Consider the following 21023-nt stretch of genomic DNA (forward strand, 5'->3'; position numbering starts at 1 on the left):
AATGATTATACTACAGCAAATGATACAAACTAATAAACACAACATCCATTCATACTAAACTGTTTATTTTTTCATCAAGCCCATTCGGGAGAATACTATTTTTGAAGTTAAACGGATATAATAAATCTAATCCCCTCAAAAAGGATCAAATATAGCATCTATGCCAACGTTACATAGAACATGTCTTTATCATATTTTTAAACTTCAGTTAGGCAGTAAAATAATAACAATAAATTATACTAATTTTGCATATTTTGTTTATTGAATATACATACATGTCTCAATAGAAAACTTTAATTGATTTTTCTGTGTACTTATTCTTCAATAACATTTTTAATTTCCGAGATACATATAAATCAAGCTTTAAATACCTTTTCGCTAATGATCTCTAATGATCTTAAAAGCAGTGTATGTTTATCTAAGTTTTCGTACTAATATGAAAAATATTACATAAAATACTTGAATAGGAAATCAATTACTTTGTATAAACATGTAAATTATTTTTATTCCCTTAAATTTTTAAACAAATTTAATTATAAAACAGATCATGTTAGAAATTGTATTAATTGTAACGCTTTAATTTAACACGTAATGTTTATATCTTAATTGCGCCATGAGAAGAACATGTAAGCAAAATGTTTACATAGCACCGTTTTTGTATAGAATGCCTCGGTGAATCATCATCTTTTATTCATCACCTCCATTTTCATTTTCATCATTACCATACATATCATCCTTATCGGTATCATCACAATCATTATAATCATCCTTCATTTGGAATTTGCTGACTTTAAAAGCATATTCATCCTCCTTTACACCATCATCATTAATGACATCATAAACATCCTCAGTCGATCCCTCTTTATCATCCTTATCATTATCTTCATGATTGCAATCATCTTGGGTAGTACGTACATTTACATATATATTTAAAACGTATTTATTCGGGTTATTTACTGATATAAATTTCTTCATAATTATTATGACATAGATAAAAATATTATTGATGAAATATTCAACATATTGTAGAGACAGGCGTATAGAGACAGATATATATCCATCTGTCTGTGCTACTATGTACACGCTCATATGTATTTAATTCAGCAAAGAATGCGTTTAAGTAACTTAATATTTGGTCAAAATATTATACCTTCTTTTGGTCTCCAGGATCTTTTTCGCTCTTTTCTTTACTTTGCCTTTCTTTGTCGTCTTGCGGTTTCTTTGAAAACAGCACAAGAATTATCAGAAACATCAATTGTTTGAAAACTTATGATAATCATTATGCCCGTTTTGTATTAATAAATAATAAACACAATCCATAGATAATTGTATATAACTTCATCAACCCCACTCGTGAGGCTACTATCTTAAAAGTTGGCTCGATGAATTTAAACATTTTCCACGAAAAGAAAACTTATTATTCATTATATCAGCATTTTATAGAGCAATCATTTGGTGTTGATCTTAGAGTTTACTATTGTTTAACAACTTCTGTAATTTTGCATATAACGAATAACTCTGAATTGCTTTCTTAAATTATTTGTGTTCGGTTATCCGTAGTCGTTAACCCTAGGATGGATTTATATTTTGGTATTAAACAGGCTTACCAAATAAGCTAAACTACATTTTTTACTCTTTATCTCTGTTCAAACAGTGTATTATCTATGTGTTCTCCAAATTATAAAATATTTTATGTTAATCATTTGTTTAAGAATCTACCTTCTTTCAGGAGTTTGCAATAATACTTTGCTTCAATGTTGATTAAATTGTTAAAAGTTCCCTGTCAAGATTTCTTGTATAAACAAGTCTTTTCAAATGATATATGCTTTCATTCTGAGCTAGGTCTGATAATATTATCTCAAAAATTATATGTATTTTATTTATAACGTAAAAAGTTAATATGAATCATTTCTATAAATGCTACCTTTTTGTATTTGCAATGGCAAATCATTGCATTTACGAATAGAATAAAACCCACAAATGAGATGTTTCCGATCATCCAGACATCAAACAAATCCATTGTGGAATCAAATGATAGTCTATTATGAACTCCTGCCCAGTTTACAAATAGTTGTGTTAAGGCACCTGTAGGAATTGTAATGCCTGGAGATACATTTTCACCGAGGAGGAATGACGTGAGTGCAATGATTACCACAAAAACTGGAGGGACAACAACCATTTTAAAATAAGATCCTCGCGGACGTTTAAAACGTATAGAGGTACCCAGTGTTGAAAATGATCCAACTGAAGTAAAAAGAAATAAAATAACCATTAAAAATATAGGTCATCTTATTCTTTATTAATAACATTCTGAATTAACAGACTCAAACTTGAATAATTTCAATTGATAACAATAGGTAAACGTTTAGAACATCAACAATATTCAGCACATTCAAAGTACGTAAATACGATTCTATGTTAAAAATTTATCTTACTGACTTCAAAATAATAATAACGTTTACCAACTATTTCTTCTATAACTTTAGAAACAGACTCTAACTCAAACACGAATAAATGTCTATATTCCTGCAATGTAGGCCATGTCAAATAATAGAGTCAAAGATATTGTTCCAAGTGTCAGTTACATGCGAACATGTGAAGAAAAAGTGACACTCGTTTTTCATTTGCCTCAAATAACTAATCTCACTTATTCGTTAGAGTCTATGTTATTCTAAATGCCTCTTTTCAAAAATATTAGTCATGTTATGAGGTATGACAATTTGCAAAAGCAATAATGTTTTTCTACATATAATCAGGATAACTTGTAATTGAAAGAAATATATCAATGCGCAAACATTTATTAGTAGAACAGTGCTATCCTTAGAAATAATATCCAATATTAGTCATTTAAAATATTGTAGTCAATGTTACCTGTAAAATCGAGTTTTTTTCTTCTTCAAATATATGAAAGTCTATATTTTTAAATACAATTATTTTTGTTTGGTAAAATTGCATTTTCTATATTTATTGTTTTGTTCAACATCAATTAAAGATATATGACATGTTTTAAAAAGTGATTCTTTCTTCGTGTCAGTATTTTGATCAACGAGTTTATCAGTCGTCATTGAAAGAATAACTATCTGCCTTTATGTTATTTGTCTTGAAAAACTCGAAACAACATGTTAGTTTCAAATGTTAAATATACTTATGCAATTTTTGGCAGATATTTTAATACAATATTGAATTTCAATATTGATATTCATCATTATATATTAACATAAATGGTAGGATTGTCATGTTGTAAACTTTATATTTTTTCGTTGACAGTGATTTTTTTCATCAATCTTGTCATGAGTTGAAAATACTTTTGGGCAGAACGTCACGTAAACGGCCATATAAAGTATAGTTTCAATGATAATTACCGTATGGGTAGTTATTTCGATACTCAGTGGCTTTGCTCTGTGGTGCGTCTTCAAAAATAAAAGTGTCCTCATTACCAGCAATGTCAACTGCGTTCTTTCCAACCCAATGTAAAAGAAGATAGTCTGTCGATAGGGCATCTATATTGATCAATCAAGAAAACTTTAATTTCTGTTTGATAAAAAAGTATTTCATGAAGTAATTGGTAAATAGAAAAATATATATGTTAAGATATTTAATTTTACATTGTTGTTGTTTTATGAAGTTTGTAATGCACAAAAACACATTTTTGAATTCAGACTGTGCAAAAATAAAGTATTTTAAGCCCTTATAGTTTTTAGATACGGCATAATTGGTATTAATTACACCGTTTAAAGCAATAACATATCTATATTATGTATTTTCAGCCTGGAATTCAAGTAATACTTACAACTTTGAATGGAAATTTCGCAGGATTGCTCGTCAAATGGGTATTTTTTGAAACTCATTACACAGTGTGCTTTAATGTCAAACCTGAAAACATTTTTAAAAGACTATCTGCCACTGTCATGTCGTGACTACCCACGCATACCACTTTATCAGCATCTACAATGGTCATTTAGAGCTCAAGGACAACCTCCCTGCGGATATTAGGCCAGTGCATTGCCAAGTTTTGTATTTTACATGTTTTAGTAGCAAATATCAAAGTATCAAAGTGACCTTTACCTCATGCCTACTGGCATCAAAACTGAAACCTGAATACCTAAGCCCAAATTCATGCAGCTTTTTGTGGAGTGTTTTATGATGAATATATTATGAGAACATAATTATATGCTTAAAATATGAAATGTCAAAATATATACATTTTGGACCGGCTTTCTTAAGCATTTGTGCAGACAAGCTTATTGTAGTAAAAGCCCCTGTGACATTGATCTTTGACACTGTCGCCATCAAATCAATAGGGGTCATCTACTAGTCAAAGACAACCTCAATACGAAGACTGTTGACCGAAACATTCTAAATCAAGTGAGCGGACACGCTTTTTGAGCTAAAGCCACTTCAACCTTAACCTTAGACCGAGTGACCACAAAATCAACAGGAGTCATGTATCATTCATAGCCAACCTCAATACCAAATATGGAGACTGTTGACCAAAGCATTCTTTAGCAATTGAGCTGACAAGCTTTTTGAAATAAAGTAGTCTGTGACCTTGACGTTTTACCTCATAATCAATAGGGGTCACCTCATGGTCATGATCAACTTCCACGGCAAATATGAAGGCTGTGGGTCACAGGATTCTTAAGTTATTGGGTTGACACATTTCTTTAAGTCAAGGCCCTGTGGCATTGACGTTTAACCCTGTTGGTCATCTAATAATAATGACTAATCTTCATGCTGAGTATGAAGACTGTGGGTCAAAAGATTCTAAAGTTATTGGGCGGACAATCTTTTTTAGCCAAGGCCCTTTTAAATTTGTCCTTTGATCTAGTGACCTCAAAATCAAAACGGGTCATCTACTAGTCATAGCCAACCTCATACCAAATATGAAGACTGCTGACGAAAGCATTCTTAAGCATTCTTTTTTTCTGTCTTTATTTTTTCTGTCTTAATATTTTTGTAAATTAAAAACAAAGAGCTTGACTATGACTTTTCGTTAATTTGCCATGGTTTATTGCCACACAATTTCATTTAAACGGCAAATACGACAGTGGTGACTGTTTTATTCAGCTTTTTATGTTTATTGGTTGAAATTCATTCATAATTCAAGGTTATATTTTGATAACTTAATATGACGGTTTTGTCCTTAATGTTGTTTTATCCAAATACAAACCAGAACAATCAATTAATAGCAAAGTTAATTCATTTAATAAATTAAAATCTATGATACTGATAGCCCAGGTTATTAATTCAAAGACATACCCTCCTTATAATGTATGATGATCTTTTCAATAGTAACAGTGACCTTGACACTAGGGTGCCAAAACAATCAAAAGCGAGATCTACACATAAGCTTGCAAGACACTTAGATCAATTTTAATACCCCTTCCTAACTCTAATTTTGTCCGGAAACATGTGTTGGTAGTGTCCTTGACCATGACGATAGGAACCAAAAAGTTATTACGAGAAATTGCTTAACACAAGGTTTTGTTTCGACCCGAAACATTTTTCTCTATTCTTAGATCAGTAACCTTTACCATAGGATCCAGAATACCGATTGCCATCAAGATCTCGACTGAAACTTTGTATTTATTTGTCTCATAAAAGTTTTTTTCTCATGTCTAAATCTAGTAATTTACTGGAAACATATTATTTTTCTAAAAAAGCGTAGAACAATGTGTAAAACATTACTCAGGATATTTAGTTAAATGGCACTATATAATCCATGTAAAATAAGTTGACGTAAAGGAAGTACCAATTACCATGTGTCACTTTGGCAATAAATATTTGAAATAAAATGAATTCTGCCTACAGCTAGCACTCACATGTGTATATAATTTACATAATAATCTTTAATTAAAAAAAAATGGAAACTAAAAAAAAACACTTTGTTTAGATTATTTACCTGCCACTGTAGAATACGTCTCCATTTTTATGGATAAATGCCAACTGATTGCTTGTTAATAACCCGTGTAAAAGTGAATTTCGTTCTTCTATAAAGTATAGGTCTGGTATCCAAAGGCTATTAACTATATCATCTCCCAATGGAATAATATCATATGTGGTTTTGTTTTCAGTAAAATCTAACCGTCTGTCAGTCCAATTCATCCGGAGATAAAGTGAAAACTCAATTTCCTTAAAAAGATAAAAGCATGCATTAGCTCCTTATTACGTTTTTTTCTGATAGATGCATCGTCATTACATGAATAATTGAGTCCATTCATGAAACACATGATAGATGGTGAACAGTACAGCTTCTCTCAAGCCCCCACCCATTTACAGCTTAACCTGTTAAAAAGTAAATTCAATCGATGATTTCGGATATATTGAAATGCAGTTGTATTTATAACAGTCCTTTTCATATTTTTTTTAAATTTACAAATAGTTTATAAATCAATCAATATATTAAACTGCTCTTTCAAATGTATTCTTATTAAAAATTAAAAAAAAACTCACCCTGTCCTTGTCACTTTCAGAGTTTAAATCTGTGATGTCAAGTTGTACAGCAACGTTTGTAATATTGTCTGTAAGTATCAAACAAAAATATAATTTAGTATAATGTATATTGTTGACGTCAAATGTGTATGCTGGAGGTGTTATATTAAAGACAAATATGAATAGAAAAAAAGATTTTCTCTACAAAGATAATATGGGAAATCTAATAAGGAATCGAGTCGAACACTACAGATAGTTAACAACCATATGATCAAGTAACCTTAAACATTTTAGGTTTAAATTAGATAAAATATTAATATGTTAATATAAATACCTGTATCTGGTGGAAAGCTATGGTCATAATTTGATTCCCGTAAAAGGTAATGCGCTAAGTCATACCTGAAATAAATATATATATTTGGCAAGGTCAACATCTGCTTAACAATTATTTGTAAATCATTATAATTTTGAACATAAGGGTTTGTATATTGCTTGATAAGGGTCTGTGAAAATGTTATCATATTACTGGAAAAATCATTTTCTCCCTGAACTGCACAATTTTGATTTAAGAACATCGTTTTTTTTCGTTTTTTTAACTCTCAATCTCGTAATATAAGTAGAGTCATTCCTGTGGGAAAAGGCCGCCCAAAGGAGAGAGTTGGCCTTTTCACAGGTTCATACAATATATAGAAACTGGTACTGAAAATAATCATAATAGTGTTCAAAGGTTCATCACTGCTCAATGACCAACATCTACAGCTGGTATTATTAAATAGCTATATTATATCGAACTTTGACATAACAGGTTACGAGTCTAGTATGGGCCCTGGCATGTCACCAGTCATAACATAAAATATTGCTTATTTTAAAGTACAAATTGATGACAATTCACCTCCAGGTACTTTCCAAAGATTTTTAGCCAAGAAAAACGAATTTTTAGCCGAAAATAAGAAAAGAAACAAAGTGGACATTTGGAAACTTATACAGTTATGATGATAAAGTTTGACTTGCCCATGCCCGAGGAAGGTTAAATGTACTGCCTGTACATCGTGTTGTCTAAGTCTACTAACCAATTTCGATTTCCTTTTAATGGTTCAAAAGATAATATTCAGAGCCAGAGCATAAACAACATTGATAATAGATGGCCAAACAATCAGGCGCACAACAATATTCGCCACATTTCTGTCGAGTATATCAAAAAGATTTCTACTAGATTAGATTTATTTTGTTAATTTCCATACATATTATACTTATGTTTACTAGTTATTTATTTATGCGTAAATAAAAGCACAAAATCTTGAAAATGGCAAATGTTTTTTTTTTTATTAGAAAAGTGTGTCCATGGCAACGTCTAGCCGATTTTCCGCAAATATATTTTTTCAAATATTGGGCAAAGTGGTCTTTGTTTGTTTGGGTTTTATGTCACACGGACACAGTTTTGGTCATTTGGCGACGTTACAGCTTCAGTGGTGGACGAAGGCCTCAGGTGCCCTTTCCGTGCATTATTTGAGAAACAAACGGGCACCTGAGTAGAACAACCGACGTTCCGTAAGCTAGCTGGATAGCTTCCTCACATGAAAGAATCCAAAACATCTGTCGGGATTCGAACCCAAGGGGCCAGTGGTTTGAAGTCAACGACCTTAACCACTCGGACACAGACATAGTGGTCTTCAACAAATATTCGAAGTATTCTGTTATATTGGTTTGGTGTCTCGTCGGCTTGGTGATGAAGGGACTAGAGTGGGAATAATGATTTTCGCAAAACCCTAGTTCTGTTACACATTTAAAACATAGGTAGATTAATCAAACTGATCACCAAACACACATGCAAGATTTAAACTGAATTTTTGGCAATGTCAGACTGAGTAATTTATGCAGAATAAAGCCATTTTCATTCGCTTGTCACTGTAATATGTAGACAATTTATATGTCAACACAATTTAAGACGCTTAATATCAATAATAAACGTGATATACCTGGTAATTTATCGCCTATTATCTATTTATCCAAATAAACTAGGTTTGCGAACTGGGATCTATTATCTCAATCTATTATTATAATACAACATGTGTAAAGCATTGGTGGTAGTCTTCGTTAAATATCTTCTTCGGTACACATAAGCGCACAGATACTAACACGTGTCTCAATTCTAATTTCAAGTAATTTATTTAACAGTACTAAAGACATACCAGACTAAATCTAAAATCGGTGTCTTTGCAGTTAATGTATAAATATTATCCATTGATTATCAATTTAAATGTACTATCAATCAGTAAAGTTTTGCCCAATATGTGACTACCAAGAAACACATGAGAAAAACAAACAAGAGGGCCATGATAGCCCTGAGGTCGCTCACCTGTATATAGGCCCCCGGAGCGGGGCCAGTTTAAACCCCAGGACTCTTATTTAAACAAACTTGGAAGACACCCATTAGAAGATGTTTCATGATGTTAAGTTTTTAATACACACATATAATGAAAAACAATGACCTCCCCCCCCCTTTGGCAGGGCCAATTTTAACTCAAGGGCTTTTATTTGAACAAATTTGGTAGACACCAACAAAAAGATGTTTCCTGCTTAAAATCTAACCTCTAGCTCATTGGGTTTTTTAAATGAAGATTTTTTTTTAAATTTTACTATACACATATAGTTAAAAACAATGACACCTCTGGGGCGTAGCCAGTTTTAACCTCAGGGCTTTTATTTGAACAAACTTTTTAGACACTTACTAGAAGATGTTTCATGCTGAATATCTAAACTTTAGCTATTTGGGGTTTTTCAAAGAAGATTTTTAAGTTTTTGACATACATATATAAGGAAAATCAATGACCCCCGGGGCGGGACCAATTTTGACCACAGGGCTTTTGTATTTGAACAAACTTTGTAGACACCATAAGAACATGTTTTAATGCTAAATATCTTAGCTCTAGCTCTATGGTTCTTTAAATAAGATTTTTTAAGTTTTTACTATATAATGCATATAGGGAAAATCAATGACCCCGTGGGGCAGGGCCAATTTGGACCCCAGGGCTTTTATTTGAACAACTTGGTAGACACTTATTAGAAGATGTTTCATGCTAAATATCTTAGCTCTAGCTCTATGGATTCTTTAAAATAAGATTTTTTAAGTTTTTACTATATGCATATAGGGAAAATCAATGTCCCCCTGGGGCGGGGCCATTTTTGACCCTAGGGCTTTTATTTGGACAAACTTGGTAGACACTTATTAGAAGATGTTTTATGCTAAATATCTTAGCTCTAGCTCTATGGGTTCTTTAAAAAAAGATTTTTAAGTTTTTACTATATGCATTTTGGGAAAATCAATGACCACCTGGCTTTGGGCCAATTTTGACCCCAGGGCTTTAATTTGAACAAACTTGGTAGACACCAACAAAAAGATGTTTCCTGCTTAAAATCTAACCTCTAGCTCATTGGGTTTTTTAAATGAAGATTTTTTTTTAAATTTTACTATACACATATAGTTAAAAACAATGACACCTCTGGGGTGTAGCCAGTTTTAACCTCAGGGCTTTTATTTGAACAAACTTTGTAGACACTTACTAGAAGATGTTTCATGCTTATTATCTAAACTCTACCTATTTGGGTTTTTTTCAAAGAAGATTCTTTTAAGTTTTTGCTATACACATATAAGGAAAATCAATGACCCCCGGGGCGGGGCCAATTTTGACCCCAGGGCTTGTATTTGAACAAACTTTGTAGACACCCATAAGAACATGTTTTAATGCTAAATATCTTAGCTCTAGCTCTATGGGTTCTTTAAAATAAGATTTTTTAAGTTTTTACTATAAATGCATATAGGGAAAATCAATGACCCCGTGGGGCAGGGCCAATTTGGACCCCAGGGCTTTTATTTGAACAAACTTGGTAGACACTTATTAGAAGATGTTTCATGCTAAATATCTTAGCTCTAGCTCTATGGATTCTTTAAAATAAGATTTTTTAAGTTTTTACTATATGCATATAGGGAAAATCAATGTCCCCCTGGGGCGGGGCCATTTTTGACCCTAGGGCTTTTATTTGGACAAACTTGGTAGACACTTATTAGAAGATGTTTTATGCTAAATATCTTAGCTCTAGCTCTATGGGTTCTTTAAAAAAAGATTTTTAAGTTTTTACTATATGCATTTTGGGAAAATCAATGACCACCTGGCTTTGGGCCAATTTTGACCCCAGGGCTTTAATTTGAACAAACTTGGTAGACACTCACTAGAAGATGTTTCATGCCAAATATCAAAGCTCTCGCTCTTTGAGTTTTTTAAAAGAAGATATTTAAAGTTTTTTTTTCGGTTGCCATGACAACCAGAGTTCTGCATGGAATTAAATTATTTGAACAATTGTTAAAGATGACCACCAAAGGAACATGCCTGTGAAGTTTGGATGAAATTGGCTTAGTGGTTTATGAGGAGATGTCATTTAAAGTAAAAGATTACGGACGGACGGACGGACGGACGCCGGACGAAAAGTGATCACAAAAGCTAACCCTGTCACTTTGTGGCAGGTGAGCTAAAAAGTCATAGCTATTGTCAGATATCCGCCATTTACTTTCTTTATTAACAGCCGAGGACGGTACAAGTGCCGCACGATATCGATATTAATCGATTTTAAATCATAATTACAAATCAAAGTTTGTTCTTTTTTATCCTTTTAGACACAACGTATACAACATGTTTAAAACTTTAAACTAAAATATTTTTGCATAAAGTGATGTCTTGTATAGTATTATATTTTTATCATTCACAACCGTAAATAGAGTGTTTTTAAAATCAGTGTAATCGGCATAGGAAAGACAGGAAGCCATAGGGGTCAGCTTTATTTGTCAGCCATTGAAGTACATGTATTTTGTATTTAAGAAAACTTAACATTTCATTGAACAAAGAAATCATCTTTGTATACAAAAAAGTGATACAAGTGCAAATAATAAATTTCGGATGCAAGTGATCTTACATTACTGAAGTGTTGACAGAGATACATATTTTTTGCTAATACGGTTTGTGAACGAGATAGGTTGTTTTAGTGCGCTAATTTAATAATATTCTTAGCAATTCATGTTCTATCGGTTAAATAACTGCCTAACTAAATTGATCAATATTCATCCCCGTTAATGTTTCTAGTAAGACTGATCACTACTATGTATTTATTAGACGTTTCAATGTTTGTGAGAAAATAAGAGAAAAGAAATTAAGGACCAAAGTTTTCAATATTTCTTTCTGTATTTTTTCTATTCTGTACCTCAGATTCGAGACAAAATGAGTCGCGACCTTAAAAAGTAAGATTGTTACCTTGTGGGTTTAAGAGATGCAGTAGTAACAGTGACTGTTGTGATCAGCAGAAATCGTAGAAAAAACATCATGCAAGTAGATCAGACTGTAAAAAGAAATATTTTAACGTAGCTATTACATTATTTGTAAAAATCTGGAGCACGGAGGATACCGAAGAAACACTGATAACAACAAAAGGATATGTAAATAGCATACTCGGTATGATTAAGTCTGTTCATGAGAAAATGTGTAAAAGTGCAACATCTCTCTCGCTCATTAGCACCGTCTAAGAGAAATTCAATCTTCAACATAAAGTATTGAAATCAAATATACCGTAGGGACAAAAATATATATCACACCATCAAAATAACGTACATGGCAACTACTAACAGCTGCAACACGGATCTTCAAACTTGCTGTTGTCATTTTTTTCATCTGATATATAGACCAAACACATTACTTTGAAATTATAAAATAAATTCTGTATAATAATGGAAAAAATGTTAGCGTTGTATTACTAATATTGAAAATCAGATTAAAATAGTTTACAATTTTTGTTAAATGGGGTAAAGAAAAAAGAAACTTACAGTCTAGATGTTTAACATAGAGGGTAAAAAATTAGTTCCTATACTTTAGCGTCAGAGAAAAATAATGACATCAATAAAGATGTAGTGAGTCTGCCAACCTCGATTTTTAACTGTTATCCGCCCCCTTTACCTATCTTAATACATGTATAATGGTCTTTGCACATTCTTTAATGTACACATGGTTTTAACACTTTGCACGTTGACACATCTTGAGTTATCAATATGAATGTGAAATACGTAACTCGGATTAAATGAAAATTAAAGATAAAAACATTAAAGATTAAAATACGTCGTTTTGGCCTGTTTAAAAACTCAACATTTCCTTAATTTCATTTTTTTTTTCAAAATAACAAAACATTCAACAACTAGGAAAAAGATCTTACTAAAATATTGCGTTCATTTACTATTAATAGAAGAATAATTATCAAAGGATTGTATTATTATATTAATAATAAGAAATCATAATTTGATCTCAATAATATCTTGAGTACTATATTCATGATACTCATAACAAACTTGTATTGATGTCGAGAGAGCAATAAAGTTCATTTTCTACTGGTTGCTGTAGTATTATTAAGAATTACATTGTTATGTAGTAATTAGAATTCCCTCCGACTTCGGTTGTTCGATAGCCCTTTATTCGAATACCCGGCAATATTCGAAGTAGATCAGAGGTCCCGTTTATATCTCTTTAGAAATTGATTCAGACCCTTTCATTTAAGCGATAACAGTCAGGAAAAAGTTACTTCCCTTACCAAATGTCACGTAAATGGGGGAATAGACTTTACAGCCCGCATAGAATGTTAGCTTATTGAAAAATATAAATGCGTTAATACTGATCGTTCAATTATCATTATAACATGTAAAAATTTACTCATGCATACATCAATTCAATATGAAGACAATAGAACAAAAATACAAAAACAAAGATTGAGAGTTATTCTCGCTACGGAGTGAAACGGGAATATATTTATTAGATTTTCTATAATGCCAGGATAAAAAGCTAGTCTAACTTATTCAAATTTTAATATTTTATTAACACCACTACACACTGAAATTGCCTATTATAAATTTAAATGGTAATTTCTAGTTTTCTGTGTTATTTACTATCATTTAGAAAATTCCGGCGTATTTGTGAATGAAACATGAAAATAAGATTGCCGATGTTTTCTTAAGGTGACATTATGCTCATATTTTCATAGTAAGTTACTAAATTTGATTTTAAAATTTAAAAAATTTAACTGACAAAATGTTTGCCCAAAATTTATTTTTGGGAAAATTTTTTAAATAAAATTAAAAACTGCCTAAAATCTAAAAGACCCCCCTTTTTTTTAAAATAAGCGTACATTTTAATTCAAGGGAATTTTTACGAAATTTCGTTTGATCTCTGCTTATTTATTTTTTATTAATTTAAATTTTTAAAAATAAAAGGAATTAGGGAAAAATAAAATTTATTTGATATTCCATTTCCCCAAAAACCCCTTGGGGAGGGGCAAATGTCATTTTAATGTTTTTTTGAAGCTTAATAGAAAAAAAACAAAAGCATTCTTCAATATTTATGATTTTTTCATTATGCGTAAAAAAAATTTTTAAAAGAACAAAGTGAAGGATAAATTTTTATAAATACCGGAAAAAGAACAAAAAACCATGGGCAAAAATTTTTTATAACTTTGATTAAAACAGACGATAATAAAATGATTTGATATTACAAATCTCTTCTTATGATTATAAAAATAAAGACCTTTTCACAGTAACTTATCTCACAAATAAATAGATATATGTATATATTAAAGCGTCCATGGGGCCGTAACATATTAATTAACAGGGTGCACATGTTGTATATACAAGCGGCACTTGGCTGTGATATCATATATCACCAGGGTGCATTTTTAGAGTTATATCATTACATGAGATAACGTCACTTTGTTAGTTGTCAAAATATTTATGGTCCATATTTGGTGATGGATCATCCTAGGGACTTTATTGGTCATGCCTTTGATACTCCAGAGTCCTACCAACTGGCACAGTCAAGAATACGTAAACTTATAATTCAGGTAATAACGACTTTCTGTGTACGTGTTTCACAACTCGATTTCTTTTTTTTTGTGATTTAAAAAAAATGATAAGAAGATTATGAATTAAAAAAGTATCAATTGAAAATATCACTTTACCAGCTTAAATATGTACGTTTTTTAAAGTGCCTTTTTTGCCGACACAAATAGTTTTCAGTCATGTACATTCAAATTTTTTTTTACTTTTTATGCCTTAACATTTTTGTAATTACATAGATTTTTATTGTTGTTTTTCTCTGTCTCAGTAATGCTTAAATCAAAGTAATTTTAAATCAACCAGTATCTTGCAATTAATTATTACACAGCCGTTTTTCGAAACTACAGAAAACTTACATTTTTGAAACTCAAAATATCTTTTGGGGCATTGTATATTAGCAGAGATATAGATACATTATCTACATACCTGGTATTAGCAAGTAAGTACGATTTAACTGCCTGGTTAACTTTTTTCAATATTAAGAATCTAACGAAAGTGGTAATCATGATCAGTTACCCAGCCAAATGATCTACTATTAAAACAAATCGTTAACCTTATTATAGTAAAAAATGTATTCATTCGACCATCCTTTTTATGTAATATCTTATTCAATTATACAAATTTTTATCTTTATATCGCTCTATTTATGTACTTTTCGTACGGCAAGACCATCGATCTCCCAATACTCATCCAAAGGGCACAACTTGCAACGGTTTTTAAAAATAAAGCCCAACATACAATTGGCGAAGAAAGCGAGACACTTTTATTTAAAAACTTAGAAATTCGTTCCAACAAAGTGTTGGGTTTGACTATAGAAAGGCATTGTTAAGGCGCTTCATAAACACAAAATATTTGGTTGGCATCAACTCGAAAGGAAAGACCCATAAAGTCAAACATTTCTATTCAAAAAAAAATTATCCTTTTTGAAAAATTTTTAAAACGTGTTTTTTTCAAAAAAGGATCGAATTAAAGAAAAGGGAAAAAATTTTTTTATCTTATAGTGAAAATATTTTCACACATTATTACAAAAGGTGCAAATATATCATTTGGGTTGCTTCCTTGCCCCAAGGTCAAAATTTTTTTACGAGATAAAAAATGCGGACCCCAACACACAAACGACAAAATTTGAACGGAGGCCCTACCAGGGGAAAATAGCAAATTTTTTAGGTATCTCTTACGTCCCTTTCACCAGATTAAGCAAAATTAAACATTTACACATTACACAAAAGCATTGATCACTTAGTTAAGATTCATCCTCATATTTGTTAGTATGACGCAATTAAGACAACTTTGCAAGGTCCTCCAGTGCTCCTTGCAGCTTGTTCTTGTTGCATGTTCGTTTGGGCGTTGCGTTCATTGAACGCCGCCTTTCCTAGTTGATCTTGTTTATCATATTGCATACCCTGATGTCTCAGATATGTGTGTCTGTGTTCTCAGTGTTTATCAGTTGAATTAGATGTGTTATCGCTATTTTTTGTCCCCCGCCTTTTCGAAGAAAAAAGGGGGATATAGAAATAGGTTCCGTCCGTCCGTCTGTCCGTCCGTCCGTCACACGTTCGTGTCCGGTCCATAACTTTGTCATTTATGAAAATTATTTGAAATCACTTGGCACAAATGTTTATTATAATAAGACGAGGTGTCATGCGCATCAACCAAACCCCTACCTCAAGGGTCAAGGTCGCACTTGCTCATTCAAGGTCAACATTGTCTATATGACTATATGTGTTGAGGGTATATGTCGTGTCCGGTCCATAACTTTCTTATCTATAAATGAATTTTGTAAATACTTGCCATAATTGTTCACAAGAATAAGACAATGTGTCTTGTGCAAAAACCTGTCACCTACCTCCAAGGTCAAGGTCACACTTGGAGGTCAAATACTTACATAGTCTGTTACAGGGTATATTATGTGTCCGGTCCATTACTTTTTCATAGATCAAAAGATTTTGAAAAAACTTCACACAAATAGTCACTATAACAAGAGGATGTGTCATGCGCAACACCTGCATCCCTACCTCCAATGTCAAGGTCAAAAATTAACATAGTCTGTTATAGGGTATATTTTGTGTCGGATCTAGAACTTCTTCATAGTGCAAGGGAATTTGAAATAACTTGGCACAAATAGTCACAATAATAAGACGATGTGTCAAGTACAACACCTGCACTCCTACCTCCAAGGTCAAGGTCACACTTAGAGGTCAAAGGTTAACAGAGTCTGTTATTTGGTATATTTTGTGTCCTATCAATTACTTCTTCATAGATTAAGGGTTTTTGAGAAAACTTGGCACAAATAGTCACAATGATTAGATAATATGTCATGCGTAACATCTGTGTCCCTACCTCCAAGGTCAAGGTCACACTTAGAGGTCAAAGATTTACATATTCTGTTATAGGGTATATTTTGTGTCCAATCTTTAACTTCTCTATAGTTCAAGGGATTTTGAAAATACTTGGCACAAATAGTCTCAATAATAAGACGCTATGTCATGCACAACACCTGCTCCCCTACCTCTAAGGTCAAGGTCACACTTAGAGGTCAAAGCTTAACATGATAGATTTTTAAATTCTGTGTTTCATTTTATTTTTTTAACAAATTAATTGTTGCATTTGCAGATCTAGCATTGATCATTTGATCATTATTTTGGACTGAATGTCCTGAGTTCCATACCTCAATCTTTTGAAATAGCACAATTTTATGCTTCATATAAAACTTTCCGAGGCGGGGGACGTTGGTAGCTCTGGTACAAATTCTTGTTGTTATAGAATTCATAAAAGAAAAGATGTAGTGTTTGTATCATGTGCAGTACAATGTGATTATTTAAGCAACGTCTTATTATGGCTTGTCTATCGCTATCCCTTTCCCAGTCGTCACAACTAAATCCCAGAAGAAAATGAGTCAACGAGTATGTTCTATTTACGATATCAACGTAACTAATACAATCACTCTATTAAATGCACTGTTTGGGTATACAATTTAACTCGCATACATTTTCAATAGAAAAGTCTCCAAGCTATGATAAAACGGTACTTGTGAAACAGGACATATCCAAATATATGTATATACGTACACGTATATGTATCGGAACATTTAAGGGCTCTATAAAGAACTCGTATATTAAAAGCACAACATGGATACTGCAGAATCCTTTACGTTGCTGTAAATCAAACCTTCAATCCTTCATTATTTTTTTCCATAAAAGCAAGACATTATGCAATAAAACAGATTCGTGAAAAGTAAAGTAACACATTACGTATACATTATGAGCGAAACTTTTTGAAAGTATATTAAAAATAGCGATAATTATTGTTTGCTATCTAAGTTAACAAAGATATCGGTGCATAAATGAACTTTTGAGTTTAAAACCACCTGCTTTAAATAATCAAGCATTTAGTTTTAAATATTTTAACAAAGAATATTGATCGAAAGGGGTTTATGTGTTTATAAACATGTTCATCTACATTTGGACACAGTCAAACAGCTAATTGTGCTATGGCCGATTCAGATTCAGATAAATATGCATTTCTATATATATCCGCTATTACAGAAAGTCCAAAAGGTAAGCAATTACTTTTTTTGGACTTTCTGTAATAGCATATGTGTATAAAAATGCAAATTAATATAAAATGAACTTGCTTATCTTACAACGTACGTTTCGTAATAAATATGTGTTTAGGAATTTTCATTTGCTTTCATTACTATATTCCTGAGCTACTATCTGTTTTGCACCTAATCTTGTAATGTCCTTGAATCTTAATTAAATGATAAAATTGTTTATAGTGAGCATTTATTTTTCGTTTACACCACAAGTGGAAATATAAGTCTAACAAATATTTCTCATATACGATATAATTGACTTTTTAATGGTATGGAGCAAGTCACTATGAAGCGTGTTATTTTTTGTTAAATCTTTCATTATTGCATTAATACAGGTGCAATATATGCGAACAATGTATCAAAGAAAAGACTGTAATAGATTTATTAATGTATACGCACAATGTATTGCATAGTTTACTGTATTAAATATTCCAGATGCAATATATGCGCAAGACGTATCACAAAATGTACAGTAATAAAATATATAATTGAAATATATGCGGACAATATATCACAGAACGTACTGTAATTGATTAATATACAGATGCACAATATGCAAAGAATGTGTGACAGAACATACTGTAATAAATTAGAAAATGCAATATATGCAAACAGTGTATAACAGAACTTATCGTAAAAAATGTATGACACTAATTGTGTATACCAGTCTTGCTTGTTAAAATCGCATATCATTTAACTATGTTAAATTGACAATGAAATAGCATGTAGTTTACGAAAATCGATGTGGCCTAACTGTTTATATAACGGCATTCTTTGTTTGCGTATTTGAAAGTCACATATTAAACAATTATACATAAAGATGTGTTGGAAGTACACTATAGGCAGAATTCGTTGAATTATTCGAATTTTTTTTTAATTTACCTTATTTTTGACACATCAACCTGACCTTTCATTAAAAATGCATTTCCTTACGATTTCGGTAACAAAAGATTCTACAAGGGTAAATGGTAGTGATATTTTTCAAGATAAAAACATTGAAAACAATATATATTGTATACTATTTCTGTCTTGCATATGTAAAAGCTTAACCGTTATAATTTACAGATATGTTGTTATTTCAATCAATTTACCATCAAAAAGAGAAATGAAGAATCCCAAAAAACACACAAAACGACAAAAACTGAAAATGTTGCATGCTATCATTCACACCTCCTAGCACCAGCTTAAGCAGTATTCAACATGAAATAGTAAAATTTAAAGTGTTGAAACATCCTCAGGTGCGTTTTCTTGTTGCTGACACGAATTAATGAAGCCAAATTTGTTTGGTGTCCACTTGTGTATTTTAATATATTCATTTATAGACAAATAAACGATTGCTGTTTGAATTAGTCTCTCCTCTTAAATTCAGTTGTCCTTCTTAGTGCAAGTTTTAATGGGGGGTGGGGAATTAAAGATGCGAGAGATATCAATTTTGTGTTCACAATTTGGATATCAACATCATAATTACCCTTAAAAAATAAATAATGTTTAATCATATACTTTTCCTGTGATATGCTTATGTATAATCAAAATACGCCATTGAATATCTGATTACAACTTTTATTCTGCATGCAAAGTAAGTTGGTTTTCAATGATTTTACATTCAAGTCTGGTTCTAACGTAGAATTGCTTCTTTCTTTGTTGTTTGAACAATGGTCATGATGTTCATTTTTACATTTAAAGAATCAAAAACACAAATGTCAAGACCAGCGCTATCGCGTGAGCCCTTCTTTAAAAAAGATAAACTATAACTGTTATACTACTTCTCTTCATAGAATATGTCCTCCGGATATTATTAATACGCAATTGTGCGTACATATTTTCAATACGTATAAATATTTAAAAACGTATTTGGCAATTTTGCATACAATGGAATCACTGAGGTGTGTATGAGCACGTTTGGTAAGAAACTGTTTTATTGTATTTTAGAATTACGTTTTTTCTTTGTCCAATGTCATTTCTTCGTTAAATATAAAACGATTTTTCTGTCATGTAAAATTTTAACAATTACATGTTTATCATAACACTCAACCATTTTTCTATACATTTAGTGAACGCAATTGCATTTTGATTAACTAAATACCGTTGTCATACAAAGTAGTTCTTACTATTACATAACGCGGTAATAGCCACAAAAGAAGGGCAACATTTCACAGCAAAATAAAGATAAACGAAAAAGATATGGAAACATTCGGGCTAACAAATGTGATATGGTTTAGAAAGATATTCAAGGATCAACTTTCAATGATGAGCTATCAACATTCAGATCAATATTCGCTATTCGGATATTTCAGCACATTTTAAAACAAATGTTGTGCTAGACATTCAACAATCAGCTAGAAATACAAAATTTGAGCAAGACAATCGACATTCAGCTCAACATTGGACATTCGTTAAATTTAGATTATAATTTGAAACCAAATTTGTGCTAAAATCCAACAATCAGCCAAATAATGAAAACATCCAATTTTGAGATAGAAAATCAATATTCAGCTAAACTTTCGATATTGAATTTCGTCAGATTACGCTATAATTCAAACTGAATGTTGAGTGAGACAATAATTTATCAGCTAAACAATCAAAGTATCCAAAGTTTAGCTAGTCTGTCGACATTCAGCTCACCATTCGATAGTTTTTGTGAATGATAAGATTTCGAAATGAACGTTGAGCTAACAAATCATTAATACGGGAAGTCAGTCGAGAACCGAAATAATCGCGTTAAGACATGGCGGGACATATAATTGTGACCCTGTAAATGTTGAATCTTGTCACAAATGTAGATGATAAATTTTTACATCGAAACTTTCTTAGTCTTAAGCAAAAACCAAAATTTCTGCAAAGCCATAAAAATCTATTTTTGTTTATTGAATCCTTTCAGAGAACTTATGGACATTTTTCACACAATGACTAATTTGAATTATTGTGTTCAATGCTCAAACCGATTCTCAAATGGAGTGGAAATATACGGTACTTTATATTCGGATGTTTTGGAGCAAGTTTAATATTGTTAAAATTTCTTGGGTGTTAATACTTTTGTAAATGATTGTGTAGCTTTGGGGGAATATGGAAGTACACATTAAT

General features: G+C 31.6%; 1 protein-coding gene across 1 annotated transcript; it reads right to left on the reverse strand.

Annotated features, from left to right (window-relative positions):
- Positions 1 to 1137: 1137 nt before the first annotated feature.
- Positions 1138 to 12422, reverse strand: LOC132727672 (gamma-aminobutyric acid receptor subunit beta-4-like). The gene is made up of 9 exons (XM_060713238.1): positions 12299 to 12422; positions 11733 to 11817; positions 6767 to 6831; positions 6454 to 6521; positions 5903 to 6132; positions 3791 to 3873; positions 3363 to 3500; positions 1925 to 2244; positions 1138 to 1219 (listed from the first exon to the last, which is right to left on the reverse strand). Exons 2-9 carry the CDS (start codon positions 11801 to 11803, stop codon positions 1145 to 1147), a joined length of 1050 nt encoding a protein of 349 aa, XP_060569221.1. The 5' UTR covers positions 11804 to 11817; positions 12299 to 12422; the 3' UTR covers positions 1138 to 1144.
- Between the last annotated feature and the right edge of the window lie 8601 nt (positions 12423 to 21023).

This window comes from Ruditapes philippinarum, unplaced genomic scaffold (genome assembly GCF_026571515.1).
Source record: "Ruditapes philippinarum isolate M1 unplaced genomic scaffold, ASM2657151v2 ctg4654_1_1_1_1, whole genome shotgun sequence".
Lineage (NCBI taxonomy): Eukaryota > Metazoa > Mollusca > Bivalvia > Venerida > Veneridae > Ruditapes > Ruditapes philippinarum.